Source organism: Bos grunniens, chromosome 10 (genome assembly GCF_055505025.1).
Source record: "Bos grunniens cultivar Pamir isolate PY7600 chromosome 10, Bosgru_T2T1.0, whole genome shotgun sequence".
Classification (NCBI taxonomy): Eukaryota; Metazoa; Chordata; class Mammalia; order Artiodactyla; family Bovidae; genus Bos; species Bos grunniens.
Window position 1 is genome coordinate 45,801,701 of NC_141174.1, and position 20,439 is coordinate 45,822,139.

Sequence of the window (20,439 nt, forward strand, 5' to 3'; positions counted from 1 at the left end):
AGAATTGATTCACAAACATACATCTTCCCAGGTTTCCCAGGGAATTTGGAATAAAGTTGGAGGAGATTCTGTCATTAACTGATAGAACTTCCTAATGCTGAAGGGCAGCGGGGCAGCAACTGTGGAGCTGAAGAGCACCCCCTCTGGAAAATGAGGGTACTTCACACCCATCCCTTCCTCTTCCTCCTGATTATACAACAGGCTGGCAAAGGAGCAGAAACAAAGAACTGGGGGCTTATCTTCTTTTATATCACACTTCCACACCCACGCTGACAAAAGGACCCTGATGAATTTTCACTGGACCTGTTTTATGTTTTTTACATTTAGGGTATTTTTAAAGTATTATTGCACACAATAACATGTTGGTACAAAGGTACATACACATAAACATATTATAAACCTGTTCCACATATTTCAGGCAGGGCTTCTCAGACTTTAACATGTTTTAGAATCACTTGGAGAGCTTGTAAGAACTCAGATTACTGAGCTCTTTCCCAGTAGGATTTCTAACAAGTTCCCAGTGATGCTGGGGCATATGTATGGGAGAAGAACTGCAAATGAATACTACAGAAAAAAATTTTAGCAGGTTTATTTATTTTATGGGTATGGGTGAAGCAAGTTTGAAATGATTTCGGATGTATTACAGAATTGAGCAAATGAGTAACTGTGCATGTGGGTTGGTGGGGTGGATAAATTATTGGGTAACAGGGTTCTCACTGTAGAGGAAGGGACATACAATTATGGAATGTAGGTAGGCAAGAAAAAAATCCTATGGGGATATGTTACAGTTAGATGGGGAGGTACTTGTGCAAATTCATGATTTTAAAAATATGTATGTAAGCATGTTTATGTGTATGCGTTCATGCTCAGTCACTCAGTTGTGTCTGACTCTGTGTGACCCAAGGACTGTAGCCTGCCAGGCTCCTCTGACCATGGGATTTCCCAGGCAAGAATCCTGGAGTTGATTGCCATTTCCTCATCCAAGGGATCTTCCTGACCCAGGGATCGAACTCACGTCTCTCGCATCTCCTGTACTAGCAGGTGGGTTCTTTACCACTGTGCCATTTGAGTTCAGGTGCACATGTATATTATTTATGTATGAGTGCATATGTATGTTTGTGTGGTGTGTGTGCATAAATATACATACATTTTTTTTCCTGGATTTTTCTGTGAGGGCTGGAAAACAAAATCACCCTGGTAGCCATGAGCACACTTAGTACCCAGGCCTTCTTGGTCTCTAACACCATTCCTTACCACAATAAACCATGGCTCACCAAAGAAGAGGTAGACTCCAGGACTTGGAACATCTTATAAGGAATGCCATAAAGTTTAAAGGGAAAAAAAAAAAAAAAGATAGGGAGAAGGAGGACGAGAAGGAGAAGGAAAAGACAGAAGCATGTCACAAGAACACATGAGCCAAATTAAAGGGGTTCTCACTCTAGTGTTCTTGCCTGGAGAATCCCAGGGACGATGGGGCCTGGTGGGCTGCCGTCTATGGGGTCGAACAGAGTCGGACACGACTGAAGTGACTTAGCAGCAGCAGCAGCACTGTCAAATCTGAGAAAGCTTGAGAGTACCAAAACAGGTATGTACAGAACTGAATTAGAAGCCACTGGGAAAGAAGGAATGTGTGAATCCACACCAATAACAAACGGGTAAGTAAATGAGAGAGAAGGGGCTCTTGCTCACAGAAGAAAGCCGAGAGCTGACTGTCAAACAAGGCAGGAAACCAGAGATGGAAAATCATTTTGAAGCTGTAGCGATGAAGAGTAGGTCAGGCAAGAATCAACAGTTGCTAAATCTGGGGGGAATTTTGATGAGTAGTAGGATATTTGCATAATCTTATCAATGGACAAAAAAGTGAACTGTGGCTACAGAGGAAAGATCTGTCCTCTTGGAAATACATTCCTAAGTACATAGGAGTGAGGGGCCATGATGTATGTAATATACTCTGAAATGGCTCATGAAAACATTTCTGTGCATATGAGAGAGTGAGAGAAAGACAGACTGAGAGAAATTGGCAGAGAGAGAGCATAGGTGCACAAATGATAACGCAAATGGGATAAAATGTTAACAATTAGTCAACTGGTGGGTAAATGGTATATGCTCTTTGTACTATTCTATTTCTGTATCGCTTGAAAAATTGGAAATTTTCAAATAAAATCTTAAACCATGCTTTTGATTAATATTTACACTGAGATAAGTTCTATTGTTAACTCTTTATGAGCTTAATTTTGTGAAAAATTAAAGTTAAAAGTGTATTTAATTTATGTACTTTTAAAACCTAGAAGAAAACAAACCAAGACATAGACGGGTATCATTTCTGGGTTACGGAATTATGGATGACTTGATTCTGTTGTATTGTTTATAGTGTTTCATATTTTTCAAAGTTATTAGAGAAAACTTATTTTTGAAAAAGGAAAATATTCACAAAATATTATATATAATATTGCTGACTGTTATGTCATTGATTTCTAATAGCACACACAAAATAAAATAAAAAACCTGAAATCATTGAAATGTCCAATGACAGGAAAGGTTGTTGGAGAGGTTGTATAAATTATGATACTTCTAAAATATTAGTCATAAAATTTATGTTTGCCCAATCAATTTATGGAACCACCTAAGTATCCACAAATAGGGGGTTGGTTAAATTATAGCATAGCTGTAAAACACAATGTGCAGAATGTTTTCTGACCCAAACTGCTCCAGGAGTAGGGGGAGGGCTTTGACTCTTTGCCGTCTTGCAAACATCCTAGCTATACAAATCTGCTAAATGAGTAAGTGCTCAGTTCAGTTCAGTTGCTCAGTCGTGTCCAACTCTTTGCGACCCATTATTCTTCCATGTATTTTCAAATGTTCTATCATAAATTCGGTAACAAGGGATTTTAATTTAAAAAATTGTAACATAGTATGTATGGATCATCCCATTGAGAAAAGATTGGAAGGATATTCACAAAAATGAGGATTACCTATGCTTATGGGTGATTCTTGTCACCTTTTTTCTTGACTAGTAGTAATACTTGTACAAAGAAGTTATGTTTTAAAAGCATTAGATGATCATTAAGAAGCCTATAAATACTATTGCTGGAGAGGGTGTGCAGGAAAAGGAATCCTCCTATACCGTCAGTTGGAATGTGGGTGCAGCCACTATAGAGAACAGTATGGGAGTTCCTTAAAAAACTAAAAATACAGTTACCATGTAATCCTGCAGTCCCACTCCTAGGCATATATGCAGAGGAAATTCTGTTTGGAAAAGATACATGCACCCCTATGTTCATTGCAGTACTATTCACAAGAGCTAAGACACAGAAGCTGCCTAAGTGTCTAAAAACATGTAGTACATATATACAATGGAACATTACTCAGCCATAAAGAAGGAGATAATGCCATTTGGATGGACCTAGAGATATCATAGTAAGTGAAATAAGTCAGAGAAAGACAAATATATAATATTGCTTATATGTAGAATCTAAAAAAAATGATACCAATGAACTTGTTTACAAAACAGAAATCGACTCACAGACATGGCAAACAAATTTATGGTTACCAAAGGGAATAACAGGAAGGAAGGGGGGGGGGGATTAGGAGTTTGGGGTTAATAGATACACAATACTATATATAAAATAGATAAACAGTAAAGACATGCTGTATAACATGGGGATCTATAGTCAATGTCTTATAGTAACCTATAATGGAAAAAAACCTGAAAAGAAACACATATTTTCTCTACCTCTGCTGACAGTGGCATACAATCTGACCCTCATCATCTATTGCCACCCCTCCTAGTTAGTCCCCTGCTGCTGCTGCTTCTCCTATTGGTTCACACTGGGATGACTTTCAAAAGCACAAGCCTGACAACTTCACGCCAACAGAGGCCACAACTTCCTTCAGCTCCTGCTGTCACAAAGTCCAGTCCCTTGGACTGGACAGACATACAACTATGTACTCCCTTTCCAGTCTTCTTTCCAGTGTCCTCCCTGCTCCCACATAACTGTACTCCTACCTATCCCAGCAATCATCAGGGACACTGTAAGTAATTCTTTACCCATACTCATCCTCCTGTGAGCTCCTACAGGATATGACTTTTGGGCCCCAGCACTTAGCCCAGCATCTTGCACATAGGAAAAGACCCTGATGCTGGGAAAGATTGAAGGCAGGGGGAGAAGGGGACGACAGACGATGAGATGGCTGGATGGCATCACCAACTCAACGGATGTGAGTTTGAGCAACCTCCGGGGAGTTGGTGATGGACAGGAAAGACTGCTGCAGTCCACAGGGTTGCAAAGAGTCGGACATGACTGAGCAACTGAACTGAACTTGCACATCGGAGGCGCTCCAATAGCATGAGGGCTAATGAAGGAGAATGGACCTTCTGAATGATGTGATGTGACCCTTGGTGACTTGAATGTGCACATGAATCTTCTGGGGATCTTGTCAAGATGCAGGTTCAGATTCAGTAGGTCCGGGGGGGGGAACCTGAGAGTCTGCATTTCTTATAAGTTCTGCTGTTGTGCTAAGAACCACACTGAGTAGTAAGGACCCAGTGAACAGTAAGAGTTTTTCAGATAGAGGAAAGTATGGACACAACATTCCAATAGGAATATTGAATTTTTGAGTGAACTTTTGATCTCAAAAGAGATAAAATATCATAAAATGATACTAATATAATACATTATGTAATAATATTATGTGTCATTAAAATATATATAACTATAGAATTATATAGGTCATTCCAGAAAAAGGGTAAAATAAATAATAAAAGGGGCAAAAATAAAGTCATTTACTCTTAAAGTCTCAATATCAATACTCTTTTTTTAAACTATAGTTGATTTACAATGTTGTGTTAGTTTCTAATGTACACCAAAGTGAATCAGTTAAATATATATATACACACACATACATACACATATATATATATTCTTTTTCAGATTCTTTTCCACTATAGGTTATTAGAAGATATTGAATATAGTTCCCTGTGCTATATACGTTAGATCCTTGTTTATTTTATATATAGCAATGCTCAATATCAATGTTCTAATGCTCAACTTGGAGTTATATTAGAATCACCTGAAAAACTTTTTAATCGGCATGTATTTTCTTCCCACTTCTCTGCCAGCCGCCAACCTGATTTGAGGAATATGAAACCCTCCATCCACCCCTCCCCACTACAAAAAACTACAGCCTTGGAGAACACTTTTGTTATTGATAGAAAGGTACTGTGTCTCTCAGTTGTGCTGGGGGAGAAACAAGCTTCCAGTTATATAATAACTCACATCCGCTAAATCTTCTGCAAAAGGGTTGCAGCCAGGCTGTGCACAGATGCTGTTGTTCCCTCTGCCTGAAAACCTCTTTTTCTATTTCTGACCAAGTCCATTTTTTTTCCCTAGATCTTCAAAACTATCCTTTCATCACATTCCAAACCTTTTGTTTTGGCACAAAAATGCAACCAGGAAACAGCTATTTGTCTCTCTTCCCCACTCGACTATGAGTTCCAAAAACGTCTGCTGTGCACACCATCCCCAGTATTGAGCACAGTGTTGTTATGCTGGTGCTCAAACGAATAAAGAAAGAACCACTCTCCCCAGACCTAGTGAAGTTTCCTCTTCCACATCTTATGCCCTGTCCATAACCGGCCAAACCTAATTCTTAAGAGGGCTGACATTTAGTACAGGGCTAAGAACTGTGTAAATAACAACTCAAATGTCCTGGGGTTGGTTTGGTTCAAGTTGTTTGGGTTGGGGAACCAGACAGAAACAATATTTTTCCTCCTAAAAGTTAAAATTACATAATATTTACCTCTTACAAATCATATATATTTAAGATAGGAAGCCCAGGAACAAAATGAACACAGGTGAAGGCAGACATGACGAAAGAACCAGAACAACTGGTGTTTGGGAAGCTACAACGGTGTCCTCTCCTTCCATCTTTGACCTTGTCCTATTGGAGGTAACCACTCAGGAACTTGAATTTATTATTAGTTTTCACCACATACTTATATATCTCTAAACCGTAAGTTGTTTAGCATTGCTTGCTTTTGAGCCTTGTAAAAACAGTATTGTTCTGGTGTGACCTTTTGTAGCTTTTTCTTTTTTTTTTTAATTTACATTGTTCCTAAGACTCAACTATGCTGTGGTGTATACCTGTGGCTCATTCATTTTCATCACAAAATACTCCTGCATTAATATGAATATATCACAGTTTATTCCTGTGTTCCTCATCAGTGGACTTTTGGGATGTTTCTGGTTGTTTGCTCTTAGAGACAGTGCTGTTACAAACCATCCTTGTACTCGTCTTCAAGAGCATCTGTCAGCTTATCTAGGGTATACACCAAGGAGTAGACTTGATCCAGGCATGGGTTCAGGTTTATAATCCAAATGATGTTTTGAAGCAACGGTGCCAGTTTACATCCCCACCAGCAGGGCATGAATTCCTGGTGATCTGTATCCTCACCAACCACTTGTATTGTTAGGACCCAGGAATTGTATCCTTAAGTGGCAGCATTTTTGCACCAGAATGCAGTGTCCTGACTGGACAGGTGTTTCCTCTTGGCCATCTAATAGAAGGGCCTGATCTGAGACTCTGCCCAAGAGATGGGTGCCAGGGACTTACACCTTGTTGAATCCTGACTTTGGGACACAGCACTAAATTGAGATAAGAGACACAGTCATCACAGAAGTCAATGAATCATAGAACATGGATCTTGAAGGACCCTAAGGCCAAATACTTCATTCTATATTTAAGGAGACTGAGGCCCAGAAAGGTTAAATGACTTGACAAGCTCTCAGAGCTAATTAGTATAAGAACCTGTCTCTGGGGCTCTCAATTCTTAATTTAGGCCTTTTTTTTTTTTTGGTTTTTAAATGTGTTTGGTTTAGTAATTTAAAATGGTGTAGAAATCTATTAAATTAAAAATGACTGTAAATACTTAAATAACTGCCAATTTACTTTTAAAGGTAGTTTTTTGATGTAAGTGACTGATGAATTTGATATCTTCAGGTCCTTTCCTTGTGAACTAAACAGAAATAATACTGAATTTCAATGGAATAAATAGGGGAAAGATGCAATCTCCATAATAATGGTTTTCAATAGACAAATTTAACAGTTTTTAAAGACACCAATCGGAGAAGGCAATGGCACCCCACTCCAGTACTCTTGCCTGGAAAATCCCATGGATAGAGGAGCCTGGTAGGCTGCAGTCCATGGGGTCGCAAAGAGTCAGACACGACTGAGAGGCTTCACTTTCACTTTTCACTTTCATGCTTTGGAGAAGGAAATGGCAACCCACTCCAGTGTTCTTGCCTGGAGAATCCCAGGGATGGGGGAGCCTGATGGGCTGCCATCTATGGGGTCGCACAGAGTCAGACATGATTGAAGTGACTTAGCATAGCATAAAGACACCAATCTCCCAGGGAAATTAATCTCCAATTTTTTGACTTGTCACTCTCATCCTTGGATCATCCCCCCAGGCAAAATATAGGTTTGGGCTTAAGAAGCCATTTTGTGAGGAAGTGAAAAAGAGTGAAAAAGTGTTAGTTGCTCAGTCATGTCTGACTCTTCATGACCTCATGGACTGTAGCCCACCAGGATCCTCTGTTAATGGAAGTCTCCAGGCAAGAATACTGGAGTGGGTAGCCATTCCCTTCTCCAGGCAATCTTCCTGACCCAAGGATAGAACCCAGGTCTCCTGAATTGTAGGCAGATTGTTTATCATCTGAGCCACCAGGGAAGCCCCAAACTTCAAATGCTGTGAAATTTCAATTCATCCTCCTCTTCTGAGTACTCAGAATTAAGCTGTTGTAGGAGGCTAGGACCTATTTATGGATATTACACATATCCATACAATGTAGTCCCAGTAAGCTGATGGTGTATAATCTTAGATGCCTTTACATGCGAATGTAGAAAAACTGAAAAGAGATTAATTTGCAGCTGAAGCTGTTATGCAGCTGTTACGCTCTTCAGAGTGTGCATAACAAGCATGGTGTGTGTAAAGGAATCTGTCCTCACATAAGAGGTAGTCAAAAGCAACTGGGGAGGGAGAAGGACTACTTGGTAGGAAAGGTGTTTGTGTAGTGGCTTCGAAAACCTGAAGTGGAAATTTTCATTCTGGAGTTGTTTACTTCAGAGATCCCCCCTCCCCCACCTCCCCTGCCTTGATCTTCTCTACCCCAAGAATCCATTTACCATTTGAAAATATCTTTTGGTTTAACAGTGTCTGCAGGCTGGCAATAAAAGCTTTCCAAGAAGCATCCCTCTTTTAATGTCAGGATAAAACTCAGGAGCTGCTTATTACTTTGGAGGGGGGGGGGAGGCTTGAAGGGAGAGGCCTTCAAGTAATTTTGCTAAGAATGCTGACCAAAGGGTACTTTGGTACTCCTGGATCAGGTTTTCCTCCCAGCAATCATTTTAATCAGCACTTCCCCTGTTTAATGAGCTTGTAGTGCCATTACATAATCACCCAGCTCACTGGATTAATGATGAAAAGAGGAACTGATTTTTCCAGTTGCATCATTTGAAGTAAATGTTAACTTTCTTTCTGAGTCCTTAGTTAACCGCATTAGTGTGACAAATATGTCTTTGTCTAGCATAAGTAATTAGAATTTAATCACTTTAACTGCATCTTAATTACCCCAAATGAATTGAAAGGACATTTAATAGCAAAGATTAAATTGCCTTAATGAACGATTTTTGTGACTCCATCAATACTTGAATCGCGCTAGCCACTCCTCTCACGCACTTCACCTGCAGTGAGCACAGGAGTCACTAGGTGGCGCGTTTCGCTCATTTATTTATTTAATTTCCCCATTGATCTGTTTTAGAAGACAACAGGAAAGAAAGTGAAAAGAACAGAGTTTATTATGTTCCTTTGATAACCTCTCTTTGGGACTATGAGGTCATCACCAGATGCAAAAACAAAAGTAGCGATTTCAGAAACTGTCGATTCTGAGGACTCTGGCGAATGCAAAGGGAGATAAGAAACACACGGATAACTGGAAGCTTGCAGTGGTTGAGGGAAACTGTAAGTTACCCTCTGGACGACTGCCAACATATATACAGAGTTTAAGTCAATTTATTATTTTTTAGTGCAGAGTCCTAAAACATGAGTAACAGGCAAGCTTTGGAATAGCAAGACAGGAACTGATGTGAAGCCAAGAAATATAATTGTTGTGCAAGTGCGGATTAGAACACCAATGCCAGAAAGTATGGGAGGTTTGGGCCTTTGGGCCCTCCTCCAGGCTGGGTCCCAGTGGACCAGTCCTACCCACAGAACACATCTAATGAGATGGGTCTTGCCCATCAATAATTGTTTAAGTGAACAAATGGATGGGAGACTTGAGTTCCATGGCTAGCTCTGTTACTGCCTCACATTCCCTCTTTCTTCAAAGGAGCAATAAAAGATCTCTCTTATAAGTCTCAATAAAAAAAAGAAAGAAGTTTCCACAAGTATCTCTCTTTGAGCATCCCAGAGGGAAGACACACATTCCCTACTTTCAAGACCTTTATTATGCAGAGACTTTCCAGGTTGGTGTTTATGACAGGGGATCAGACATTTCCACATTCTTGGTCCACTGACCTGGTGAACTTGAGCCCGTAACTGAGGCACAGGGTGAAGGGTAAGGGGGTTCTGGGCTTTGAGCTGAGAAAGTTGAGCACAGGGTCTCAGTGATTTCCAGCTCTGTTACCACAGTTAAGTAATTCAACCTCATTGAACAGAGAAGCCAGAAAATAATGGTAACGACCCCATAAACTAGTGGCTTCTAAACTTTGCCGCACATTAAAATCACATCAGAGCTCTTAAAAATCACAGTGCCCAGGTCATGCCTTAATACTACTAATGCCCAGAATATCTGAGATTTTAGCCAGGAATAATTTTTAAAAAGATCCCTAAATAAGTTCAAAGTATAGCAAGATTTGGGAGCACTGGTACAGGGAGAATTAAATGGTGGCTCAGATGGTAAAGAATCTGTCTATAATGCAGGAGAACTGGGTTTGATCCCTGGGCTGGGAAGATCCCCTGGAGATCCCCATGGCAACCCCCTCCAGTATTCTTGCCTGGAGAATCCCCATGGACAGAAGAGCCTGGCGGGCTACAGTCCATGGGGGTCACAAAGAGTCGGACACGACTGAGCAACTAAGCACAACACATATGTGCCCCGTAGAGTTCCTGACCGATAATAGGTACACAATGGACACAAGCTCCTTCCTTATCAACTAACTTCCTTATCACTTGCTAAGACAAATCTGTGGGTTGAACTTCAGGGTCTTGTTCTGTTCAGCTGTTATCTTATCAAACTATCTCACCTAAAGGAGAGGAAAATTTCTGGAAGTTAATTTGTTTCACCTTTATGATCATGTTACATCTTTGGGGAGGAATACAATGTGGATGTTTCTACAGCCAGACCCTGTGGTAAAACAAATTTATACGATTGTATCAAAATAATCAGATTGTCCTGGTCATCTAAGCCAATTCTACAATTTCAGAATAAAATTAAGCTTCATTCATATTAGCATACTTGTGTTAAAATAAAAATCTATGCAAATCTATTGATAGAAGACAGGAATGTATGATTATGCATTAAATTAATTCACATTAGAAATCAGGTTTTTCCTTTTTACTAAACTCTATAAGGCTGACACTTTTCAGGAAATGACTTCTCTCAAAGGTGCTTAGCCATCTTATTTAAATACAAACAAAATGAAAACAGTATTTAATTAATACTTGTTGAATCCTTTATCCCAAGTTATAGGAAATCTATACTTTAACTATTATGACTTCAATAAGACCCTCCTTCTGTTGGTATCTTAGATTGAGGACCATTCAAATTTGCCCAGAGTGTGGAAACTTCTGTTTTTATGGGGACTGAAATGAAATTAGAAATTTCTCATCCTGTCCATCTAAGCTCCTTGGTTGACTTAAAATATTAAACTGGTTTTCAACTATTCCAATATATGAAGTTTACAAAGAGCACTGAGCACTGTTACTTGAAGGGAAAGGCTTCTAACTATGTATTTTGAGGAGCAAGACACATGAGAACCTCCTTTTTAATTACCCACTTTCACTAGACTTGAGGATTTTCTTTCTTAAAAGGAAATAAAGAATAAATTTTACCGATATACTCTGCAAGAACTCTTTCTTCTGAGAACTTTGGGTAGCAGCATCTGTTTGATTAGCTGAATTTGCCATGAATGTGGAAATGATGACATCAAAACAGCTCATGTAACAACCTCCTTAAAGACCTCATAGATTAGAGATGACTATAGATTTTCCCCAGCACGGATCAAAGGGACTGAATTGAACGTTTTAGCTTAATGATCCAACCCCTGTCACACCCATAGGGACTCAAATTCCGATTGTATAAGCAGGTGTGCATGTGCACTCAGATGCACGCAGAAAGCTGCTGGGGGCGGGGGGGGGGGGGGAAGAAAAGATCAACCACCTGATTGACGAGGATAGGTTTGATCTTTTCCATTATTACTTGATTGTGCTCATGGATACTACTGTCAGGGCCTCATGACTTCTCATAAACTTTGAAATATTAGCTGTTAATTTTTGTTTCCTCACCACAACTCTTCAAAGCCATCTTAGCCACTTTTCAAGGGCAAGAGAAACCCAGAGGACAGGACTGACTGGGCCCTGTCCAGGGTCCTGACGCCACACTGGGGCTTCAAGGCTGCCAGGCCTCCAAGCGTTCCTTCACGCACCCCACCAGACAGCAAACAAAGAGCTTCAAGCTCAAAGCCTCAGGGCAGCCTTCCAACTCTGGTCAGTTAGCTGTAAGGCGAAACAACAAAACAAAGGGACCGCTAATCCACCCTCCCTACACTCTGAGCCCCAATCTCTGATTTCAGACTGCCAGGGTCACCTTCTCTACTGTGACCCTGATATTCTCAACATTCCAGCAAAAGTATAATTTGGATATAAATTCCAAACATGCTATCTTGTTTGGAGAGGTTAGAGTTGGGGTATAATTTGGGGGAATGGTGATTTTGTCTCACCAGTGCGGTCATACCCAGGAAGTGGGTAGGACCAAGACAGATCCACTAAGTATCCTTTCCTCCCTCCACTACACTCTACCAATCAAAACAGTTATCCGTTGAAAATCACTAGGACATCAGTGTTCTAAAACAAAGCCTCTTCTCTTCGCATTGGATTGAGGCACCGAGGTTTACTGGGTGCCTGGCCCTGCGACCCGCAGGGGGCGCGCGCAGTTACTGGAGCACAGTCTGGAGCACAGAACGATCCCCTAAGCTACTGGGGGAAGGTGAGTCCAGATCGAGGGCATCAGCAAGGGCAGGAGTTTAGCTCCCCACCTGGCACTGAGCGCTGGAAGCTTGAAGATAAAGATGCAGCCTGGGATTTGAGTCACTCTGCTGCTACAACACAACCTTGCTGTTGTTGGCACAGACTGTCCCAAGTGTCAAGTACAAAACAGCTATGGCAGGATTGGGTTTCTATTGACCCTGATCGCCCTCTGACTTGGGGCTGCGCCCGCTGGTGGGAGAGCCAACCGCCCTAGGAACAAGCTGCAGGGTTTATTGTCTCTGGCGGCCGTGCTCAATGCCCCGACACCAGGTCACCACACAACGACCAGCAGGTCTCCTCTACTCTAGACAAACTATCTGCTGTGATCTTGACCACATGCACACTTAACTCCATGCATTCCCTCTTCTCCTCCCTGGAGTTTGTGCTCCCTAGTGGGGACTGCAAGGGAGAACTATTATCACAAGGCCTCTAGGACTCAGACATGGGCTGGGAGAAAGGTGCACGAAAAGCCGTCTGGTGATCGGACTCCAGAGCCAGACCTGTTCGGCTGGTGTGTCCGGGGTCCCAAACCAACTCCCCGGGAGCAAGATGACCATTGGGCCTGAGTTGGTGAGGGGACTCTGCCTCTGCCTGACAACTGGCTGCCCCCAGGCCACGCCGGGAGGAGGCTATAAGAAAGCGTCGGAAGAGGCCCTCCTCCCCGGCAGCCAGCCCCCCTCGCCCCCAGGCTGCGAGGCTGACTCGGTCCAACGCGCCCCACGGGCCCTTTGTTCGCGCCACAGCCGGCTGGGAGCAGCTGCACTGCCGGAGACCCGCGGCGCAGAGACGCCGGCCCGGGCGTGGGGGGAACTAGTCCATTTGGCACCTTCTCCTCCTACTCTTGGGCCCAAGAACCCTTCTGTTCCTGCATTCCGCAGCCCCAGTCCTGGCTTTTCTCCCGGCCTTCGGCCTTCGAGGATTCGGGAAGTGGGGTTCCCAGGGCCCAGCATCGCACTCCTTCTGCTTGGCTCCCTTGGTCCAGGGAAATGAGGGGACAGTTGAAGTGTCACCCGCTGGGATAAATATTAACAAAAAGCAAATGGACTTGTGCGGGGGCCAGTTATCAATCAACCAGACCGCAAGGCCACTTATGGCAAACATGGCCCAGGTTGGCCTACGGGAGACTTTTCTCATGGCCACCTTCTGGCCAGACTGCCACCCCCTCACCCCCACCCCTGCCCTTGTCCAGGTGGCCCTGAGGCAAGTGCCAGCCTGGAAATAGGAGCAGTCCTGGGTGCTGCAAACCCGTGTGGCTCCCCGGAGCTGCGGTTTGGAGGTTTCTTCACCTCCACCTTCACAGGTTCCTCAAGGCAGGAGTCAGGCACCAGACTCCCGGCCTTGCCCGCTGGTGGGTGTGCACTTGCAGCCACTTATTGCACTGGCAGCTCCCCTAATGTGGCCAGAGTCTTCTGGAATCTTTAATTGGAAACTAATCTCCTTGCGTCTTAATAGGCGACCACGTCAGAGGCGGGCGACCACCCACCCGCAGAGCCCAGCCCACTCTCCCCACCTGGGAGAAGACGAAACGTGAACCTAGTTGCACTGCACTTAAATGGGGCAGCAGCAAGTACTACATTGAGGGAACATATATTGATTTTTTAAAGGTAGTTAATTTGGTGAAAATTTCCTCCTGTCTCTTGTCTTCCACCAGCCGATGTAATTTCGTGAAGAGAAAGCTTCTCTCCAAACAGGCTGCCACCTGCCCGGAACCTGGGGTACCAGGAAGGGCACGAAGAAGCGACTCTCCTGCCACCCAGCCAAGGAACCGACCTCAATGGGCCTTGCCTGGAATGGGGCAGAAACGAGTGTGAGGTGGCGGGGGGTGGGGGTGGGGTTGTCTTTGAATGAATGTAAAGGCGAGCAGAACTGCAAGTGGCACCTTCCTCTGTGCATCGGACGGAGCTGGGGGGTGGGGGTCGGCGATGTCCCATAGCTGGGGCCAACATGCCCTGCAATCTGTTTTAAGTCACCTGCAGTCAGAACCGACAAGAGATCATTTGAACGGCCCAGGAATCTGCCCCCCCCACCCTTTTATTTTCCGTAAAAGAAATGTTAACAGGACGGCTCGCTGTTAGTTGGTGTCTTAAAAACAAGTCCTGGTTCTTCCTGCATAATAGGATTGATCCCGGCTGGCTCCGCAAGCACGCTCATCCCAGCCTGCCCCACCCCTTTAATGAAGTTAAAGAAAGGAAAATGGAAGAGACGACTCTCCATCCGGGTCTTAGAATGCAGAGTTCGCTGGGGGTTTGGCGCCAAACGCCTGTTCCGCGGAAGTCTCCGACTTGCCTTCACCACCCCCACCTCACGGAGGAAAAGGCCACGCGCCCCGGCGCAAGGGCTGAGCACGACTCTCTACTGGCTGCTGGGTGCCAGGCAGCGGCCCCTTTGATAACTCGGGTCCCCGAGAGCCCTGGTGGGTACGCCGCCCGCACCTCCCCAGGCCTGCCCACGCAAGGAGGTCAGAGGACGCTCCTGCAGGACAGAGCGCCAGGGCGGGTTGCCAGGGCTCCAGGGTCGTCTCTGAACCTAACTTCTCAGTCAGTCTTTCGAGGGGGAGATAGGAGGCCCTGGGGAAAGAGAGTCCTTGAAGTCCTGAAGAAGCGCCTTCACGAGGTAGGGGGTGTGGAGCGAGTTTTCCTGAGGGGACTTGCTTTCCAGCTGCACCCCCTCCTTGCATTCCCCTAACCCCACTAACCGAGGCTTGTGTGTACACTGCCTGGGTAAAAGGTCCTGAAGCCCGACTCGAGGGTGGCCTGGCGTGCGCGCGTGTGAAAAGGCTACCTTGGGCGCCCGTAGAGGCGAAGCAGTCAGGGAGAGGAATAGCCTTTTCGGCCGTTCCTTCTAGGACTTCAACTGTCCTGGGGTCTCGGTCAACCCATGAGATAGGGGGGCGATCTGGTGGCTGCACACACAACTACAGAATGGAATTGCGGGAGCCCCAGAGGGTACCCGGTCAACCTTTTTTTTTTGCCCCTCCCGTCCCCTTACCCCAGCCTCTCCAAACTTCTGGGCGAAGGCTGCACGAGTCCTCCTGGGGACTTTGCTTGGAGCCTACGAGCGCGGGGTTGGGCTGGAAAACCTGGCGGGGGCAGAGACTCAGGCGGCGAGGCGCTTTAGCCAGGCCACAAGAGCTCACACGCCAGGAGTGCTTTGAGTCCTCTCCGGCTCCAGTCGCAGGCTCGCGGGGACACCGGCACCTGCTCCCCTCTAGCTTCTCATTGGCCCGCACGATGTGGGGGAGGGGGCCCTGGCCTCTCGCTTTGATTTTAGACTGTGAAACGGCTCAGTGCCCCCGGCTCTGAGCGGATTGACTGTCTCTCGTACTCCAGGGACAAATTAATGGAGAACGATCAGTTAATTAACAAACCCTCATTCCGGCTTTTACCTTTTTCTTCGCCAGGACTCAGGCGAGGGCGCCAGGCTAAGATGGGGTGGGGAGCGGCAGCATGTACCCAAGAGTCAATCAACTCAGCCCCGGTCTCATCAAACCGAGTCCACCCTCGGCTCCCCTTGGCTCTACCTCTCCGCTTGTCCTTCGCCCTAGGGGGTGGCTGAATCTGCTTGAAGTCCCCCGTGTCATTCAGGCTGGCGTCACTTGTTCCCTCCGCCAGTCGGCCGGCCAGAGCCTTCCCGGTATCCTTGGCCTAGAGAGGCTGGGGGACCTGGGCGCTGTGTGTATGCAGTATCACCGAGACCTTCCCGCCCAACTCAGAAACACTAGTGCCTCGGGGTTTGGGGCCAGGAGACCTCTTCTCGAAGACTTGTTTTTTTTTCCTCTCACACTCCCACCCCCTGCATGGGGATTCAGACGAAAATTCATGCGGAAGAATAAAACAAAATGAGAAGTACTAAGCGAATCGGCAACGAAAGCGGTCTCTGGGCTCAGCTAGAAGCTCCCTTGTTCCTTGGCCGCCCTCACCTGGACCTTGGCACGGTCTGCCTCCGTCTCAACAGTCGGTCACCCGCGCAAAGTGCGTGCTAAATCTTAGGAAGCATCTGCGCCACACACCCACCGCCGCGGTTCCATAACCTTTTGCTGAAACTCCCAGAGTGCGCTCCCCACTCCTCAGACCCCTGCCCTTCTCCGTGCCACTAGAGTGAGCGCCGGAGGGGGGAGTCAACGCAGCGAGTTCAGATAAACATTGGCAGGCAGCTCCTGCACGCTCCAGCGCAGCGCCCAGGTATGTGCCAGGGATACTGGTTGGCAGCATCTGCGCGCAGTTTCACGTATGCTTCGCCTCTCTTTCCCCAAACCCGAGTGCGAAACCCAGAAGCGACGCACAAATCGTATCCATCCAGGTGTGGGGATTTCTCTCCTCCTATGGTTGTGCGAGCTTCCTGCGCTGTCTCCCAGCACAAATACGCCCCCGCGATCACCCAGGCCGCGCCGCTCAGCTCCCGGAACCTTCCACAGACCAATGCACTGAGTCCTGGAAGAGGCTGCCTGCTCCCGAGAGCCACGCTCTGGCTCTTCCAGGCCTAGGAACCCCCCTCTCGGTGAAAGAAGGACGGGATGAAGCGTGCACAGAAGGCTATCCTTCCCTGCCTCCTTGGGTCCCTTTAGCTTCCCCAATACCTTATCTGCTCTCGCGCCCAACAAATTGGCGGCTCACCTGCTAAGCGGAGCGCAGACATACGCTGGAATTCCGGCTCCTGCAGCCACTTCCACATTCTCCTGAAGGTCTCCCGGCCGGACTTGAGTTTGCTCCAGGGTTTGGGGTTGCGTAGCAGGTCCGAGAGGGTCCCTTGGGAACGGCAGAGCACCCTCTGCGCGAAGATGGCCTGTGGGATGCTGTAGCGCTTGAGCTCGGTGGTGATACGCTGCGCCACCTCTTTGGTATTGATCTCTTCCATCTGCCCTGAATTACTTCCATTGCTGACCTGCGCACCGGTTACCGAAGGGTTGGGCTCCCGGGCCGTGCCCAGGAGTTGCCCGTGGCCCTGGGCGTTCAGGTGGGCGTGGGGGTGGTGTGGAGGAAGGCCGTTGATGGGAACCATGCCTGCCGAAGTGGGCGTGAGGTGCTGCTCCCCGTGACGACCGAGCATGGCCGGGTGGTGGGCTTCGAAGCCGTTGGGGGTGAGCATTTTGTCGGTGGGCATGGCGGCACCCGGGTGGGCATAGTGTGGGAGCCCTTGCTGGGAGTTGTGGATGCCGCCCAGACCGGAGCCAGAAAGGGGCGAGAGGCTCTGGCCCATGCCGGCCACGTCCTTGTGGTAGGGGGTATAGAGGTTATTCATCGAGGCCAGCCCGCGCTCGTCCCGCATGAGCGTGAAGCTACCGCTCACGTTGCCTGCCAGGCGCTGGTGGTGGTGCGGGTGGTGGTGGTGGTGGTGGTGATGGTGATGGTGGGGGAACTTGTCCGAGACGGTGGAGATGGGCGGCAGCGGCTGCAGAGGGGTTAAGGTGGTGTAGGTGGTGGGCATGCTCATACCTGGGGGAGTCTCGCAGGCCATGGTCATGGTGGGGTGCAGGGGGCCGGCCAGGCTGTGCTCGGGGGCCCGGTGGTGGTGGTGGTAATCGCCGCTCCCGCCGCCGCCGTCCAGCAAGGACGCCATGCCCATGGAGCGCGGGTGCGCCGGGGGCAGGTGGCTGCCGCGGTGCGCCACCGAGCTTCGCGCGTGGGGGCTGCCGCCCAGCAAGTCGGCAGGGGCCGGCACCGGCTCATGGCTCACCCCGTGCAGTTCCCCGATTGCCTCCATGGTCAGCTGCGCGTTCATCGTGATCTGGGCGAGCGGGCGGCGGACACAACATCGATGAGGCCGGGCAGAGGCGGCGAAGGGCGCACGCAGTCCGGTTTTCACATCGGCTGCTGGCGACTGTTGCCTTCCTTCCTTCCTCTCACTGTGGGGCTCTGTCTCCCTCTCAGTGTGTCTCGCCTTCCCTCTTGCCCCCACCTTCCCCTCTGCGTCCTCTCTCTCTTTTTTTTTTTTTTAATATTAATTTCCAAAAAGGATTCGCGCCGTTGGGCGAGCGCGGTTCCCCCAGCCCTCCCGCCCCTGGCCCCCTCTCGCCCCTCTCCTTCTTAGAATTGTGAGGCCCCCGGCTCCCCTGACGCAGCCCGCGCGCCTTCCGCGGCTGCTGCCTGTCCGTGCCGCTGGCCAGCTCCAGCCATGGCTCGGTTACTGTTGCAGACTCTGTGGCCGCTGTTCCGCCGCCGCCGCCGCCGCGGCCCACCCTCCCGCTAGCCGGGCGCAGCGCGCAGGCGCGCCAATCGGCCCCGCCCCCTCGTCCCCGCGCTCTCGGTCGGTGACGTCCCCGTACAAATGAAGGTGGGGGGCCTCCACGCCTTACCAGCAGCGCCGGGTGGTGGGGAAGCGGCGGGCGCGTGCGAGTGTCTAACGTAGAGCGCGACCTAGGGTTGCTAACCCGCGCCGGGAAACTTGCGTCCCCCTTGGCTCCCTGGCTTGGGTGGGCTCTTCTCCCAGCCCCCGGCCGCACTTGCTGGGCTCGCATCCCGAGTGGCGCACGATGCCTAGAGAGCCATCGCCCCTCTCTCCAGTTGCTGCCTCCCGGTGAAGGTTACCCAGGAGCCTCAGCTGGTGTCATCACTTCTTCCACCCTGGCCTGTTTCCCGGGAGGGCCTTTGAGAGTCCACACTCTCCCAAGCTTCAGGTGTTTGACCTTTTGCCGGGGAGGGGAACAAATATTTTAAAGGCCTTGGTCAACCCAGTGGCTGTTCAGCCGACAATCTCTGTGCTCCCTAATACTTTGCCCACCCTTCCTCTTCCATGCTCTGCGAAGAGGCGCGCTTAGTGCCAAGAGTCCCGGCCGGGCCATACCTCTCTATCCTCAGCCGCCTGGGTCCTTCTCCGGTTCAGCTGATAATTAAGCGGTGCGCCGCTTCGTGAATGACTCGGCGTGTGTGTGTGTGTGTGTGTTGTGTGTGTGTGTTGTAAGTGCCCTGGGTGGGTTCCTATGTTAACTCGTATGGGGCCGCAGAGGTTCGTGCTGTTCCTGCGGCTTCTTCATGGCCCTCCTGGTAAAGCACCCAGAGGCCGCTGCTTGCGGAAGGACTGACGCCCGCAGGGTGGACCAGGCGCGCCGGTCTCTGTTTGGCCCGTAGGGACGCCCTCTTCCCGGCGTCCCTGCGAGAGGCCTCCAGATTTGAAAATCAATTCAGCTTCGGGAGTAATTGTTCGCTTTCCACAATCACGCTCCAATCCGGAATCGAACCTGGTCCTTGGGCCTGGCTAGGGACGCGTGGGGAAGCCCCCAGTATGGGACGTATTCCCGGCTGCCACATGCCGGCTTTCTTTCATTTACAAAAGAAAGAAAAAAAAGTCCGTAACAAAAGGCAGAGCGTGTCCGCTTAGGTGCTTTCATCCCTCAGAGAAAGGACAGATGTGTCCATTGTCAGGCCCTTGGCAGTTACGACCCGGTCAGTGCCGAGCCTCAGCCCCGGGCGAGTGGTGGTCACAATGGGGGAACAACTCCTCCAGAGCCTGGGTGTCTATCCGGGCTGGGATATGAAATAAAGTGTTTGTGACCTGAGCAGAGCCGAACTCCAACTGTATTTTCCGATCAGAGCCCACCACTGGTGTCTCTCCTGGGACTGTTCCCAGACCCTAGGAAAGCTCAGGTTGGTTCGGTGCTAGTAGTGGTGGTAGCTGAGTCCCTTAGGCAAAAGCTTGGGCTGGCCTATCCTTGGGGAGGGGGAGGAGGTGGGGAGACTTCCCACCAGCGAAGGCATAAGCAGGCCAACCTCTTTGCCCAGGTCCCTACCACAGCCCAGGAAACATGAAGATCAAGGTAGGTCAAGACCTGTGGGTTCACTCTGGCTGACTTCTTTGAAAGCTATCCTGTTCAGAGATGGGTTAACCTGGTTGGTTTCATCACCACAGACACTCCTATTTTGTCCAAACAATGCCTATGGGGGGTCTATCTCCGTGGACTTAGCATCAACTTGAACAATGAATATTTAGGATTTAAAACCTCCTGAGGGTAAAAGGTCTTTGGGAAACATAGACTGACAAAAAGGAACTCAGAAAACAAAAATTAATTTTAAAATTACTTGTATTCTACGTGTATCTACATCTATTTATACATACATACATACAAGCATAAAACATATTTTCTGCCTAGTGGATCACAATATGTTGGTGGCAAGCTGAATTATTGGTTCCTTAATGTTTCT

At 47.9% G+C, this 20,439-nt stretch overlaps 1 protein-coding gene across 1 annotated transcript in view; it reads right to left on the reverse strand.

Moving 5' to 3' along the window:
- ONECUT1 (one cut homeobox 1) overlaps positions 1 to 19,051 on the reverse strand; it is a 35,216-nt gene extending 16,165 nt beyond the window's left edge. The window contains exon 1 of the mRNA XM_086321013.1: positions 16,918 to 19,051. Coding sequence (XP_086177139.1) covers positions 16,918 to 18,022 — 1,105 coding nt within the window. The 5' untranslated portion in view covers positions 18,023 to 19,051. The remainder of the gene's footprint in view (positions 1 to 16,917) is intronic.
- Between the last annotated feature and the right edge of the window lie 1,388 nt (positions 19,052 to 20,439).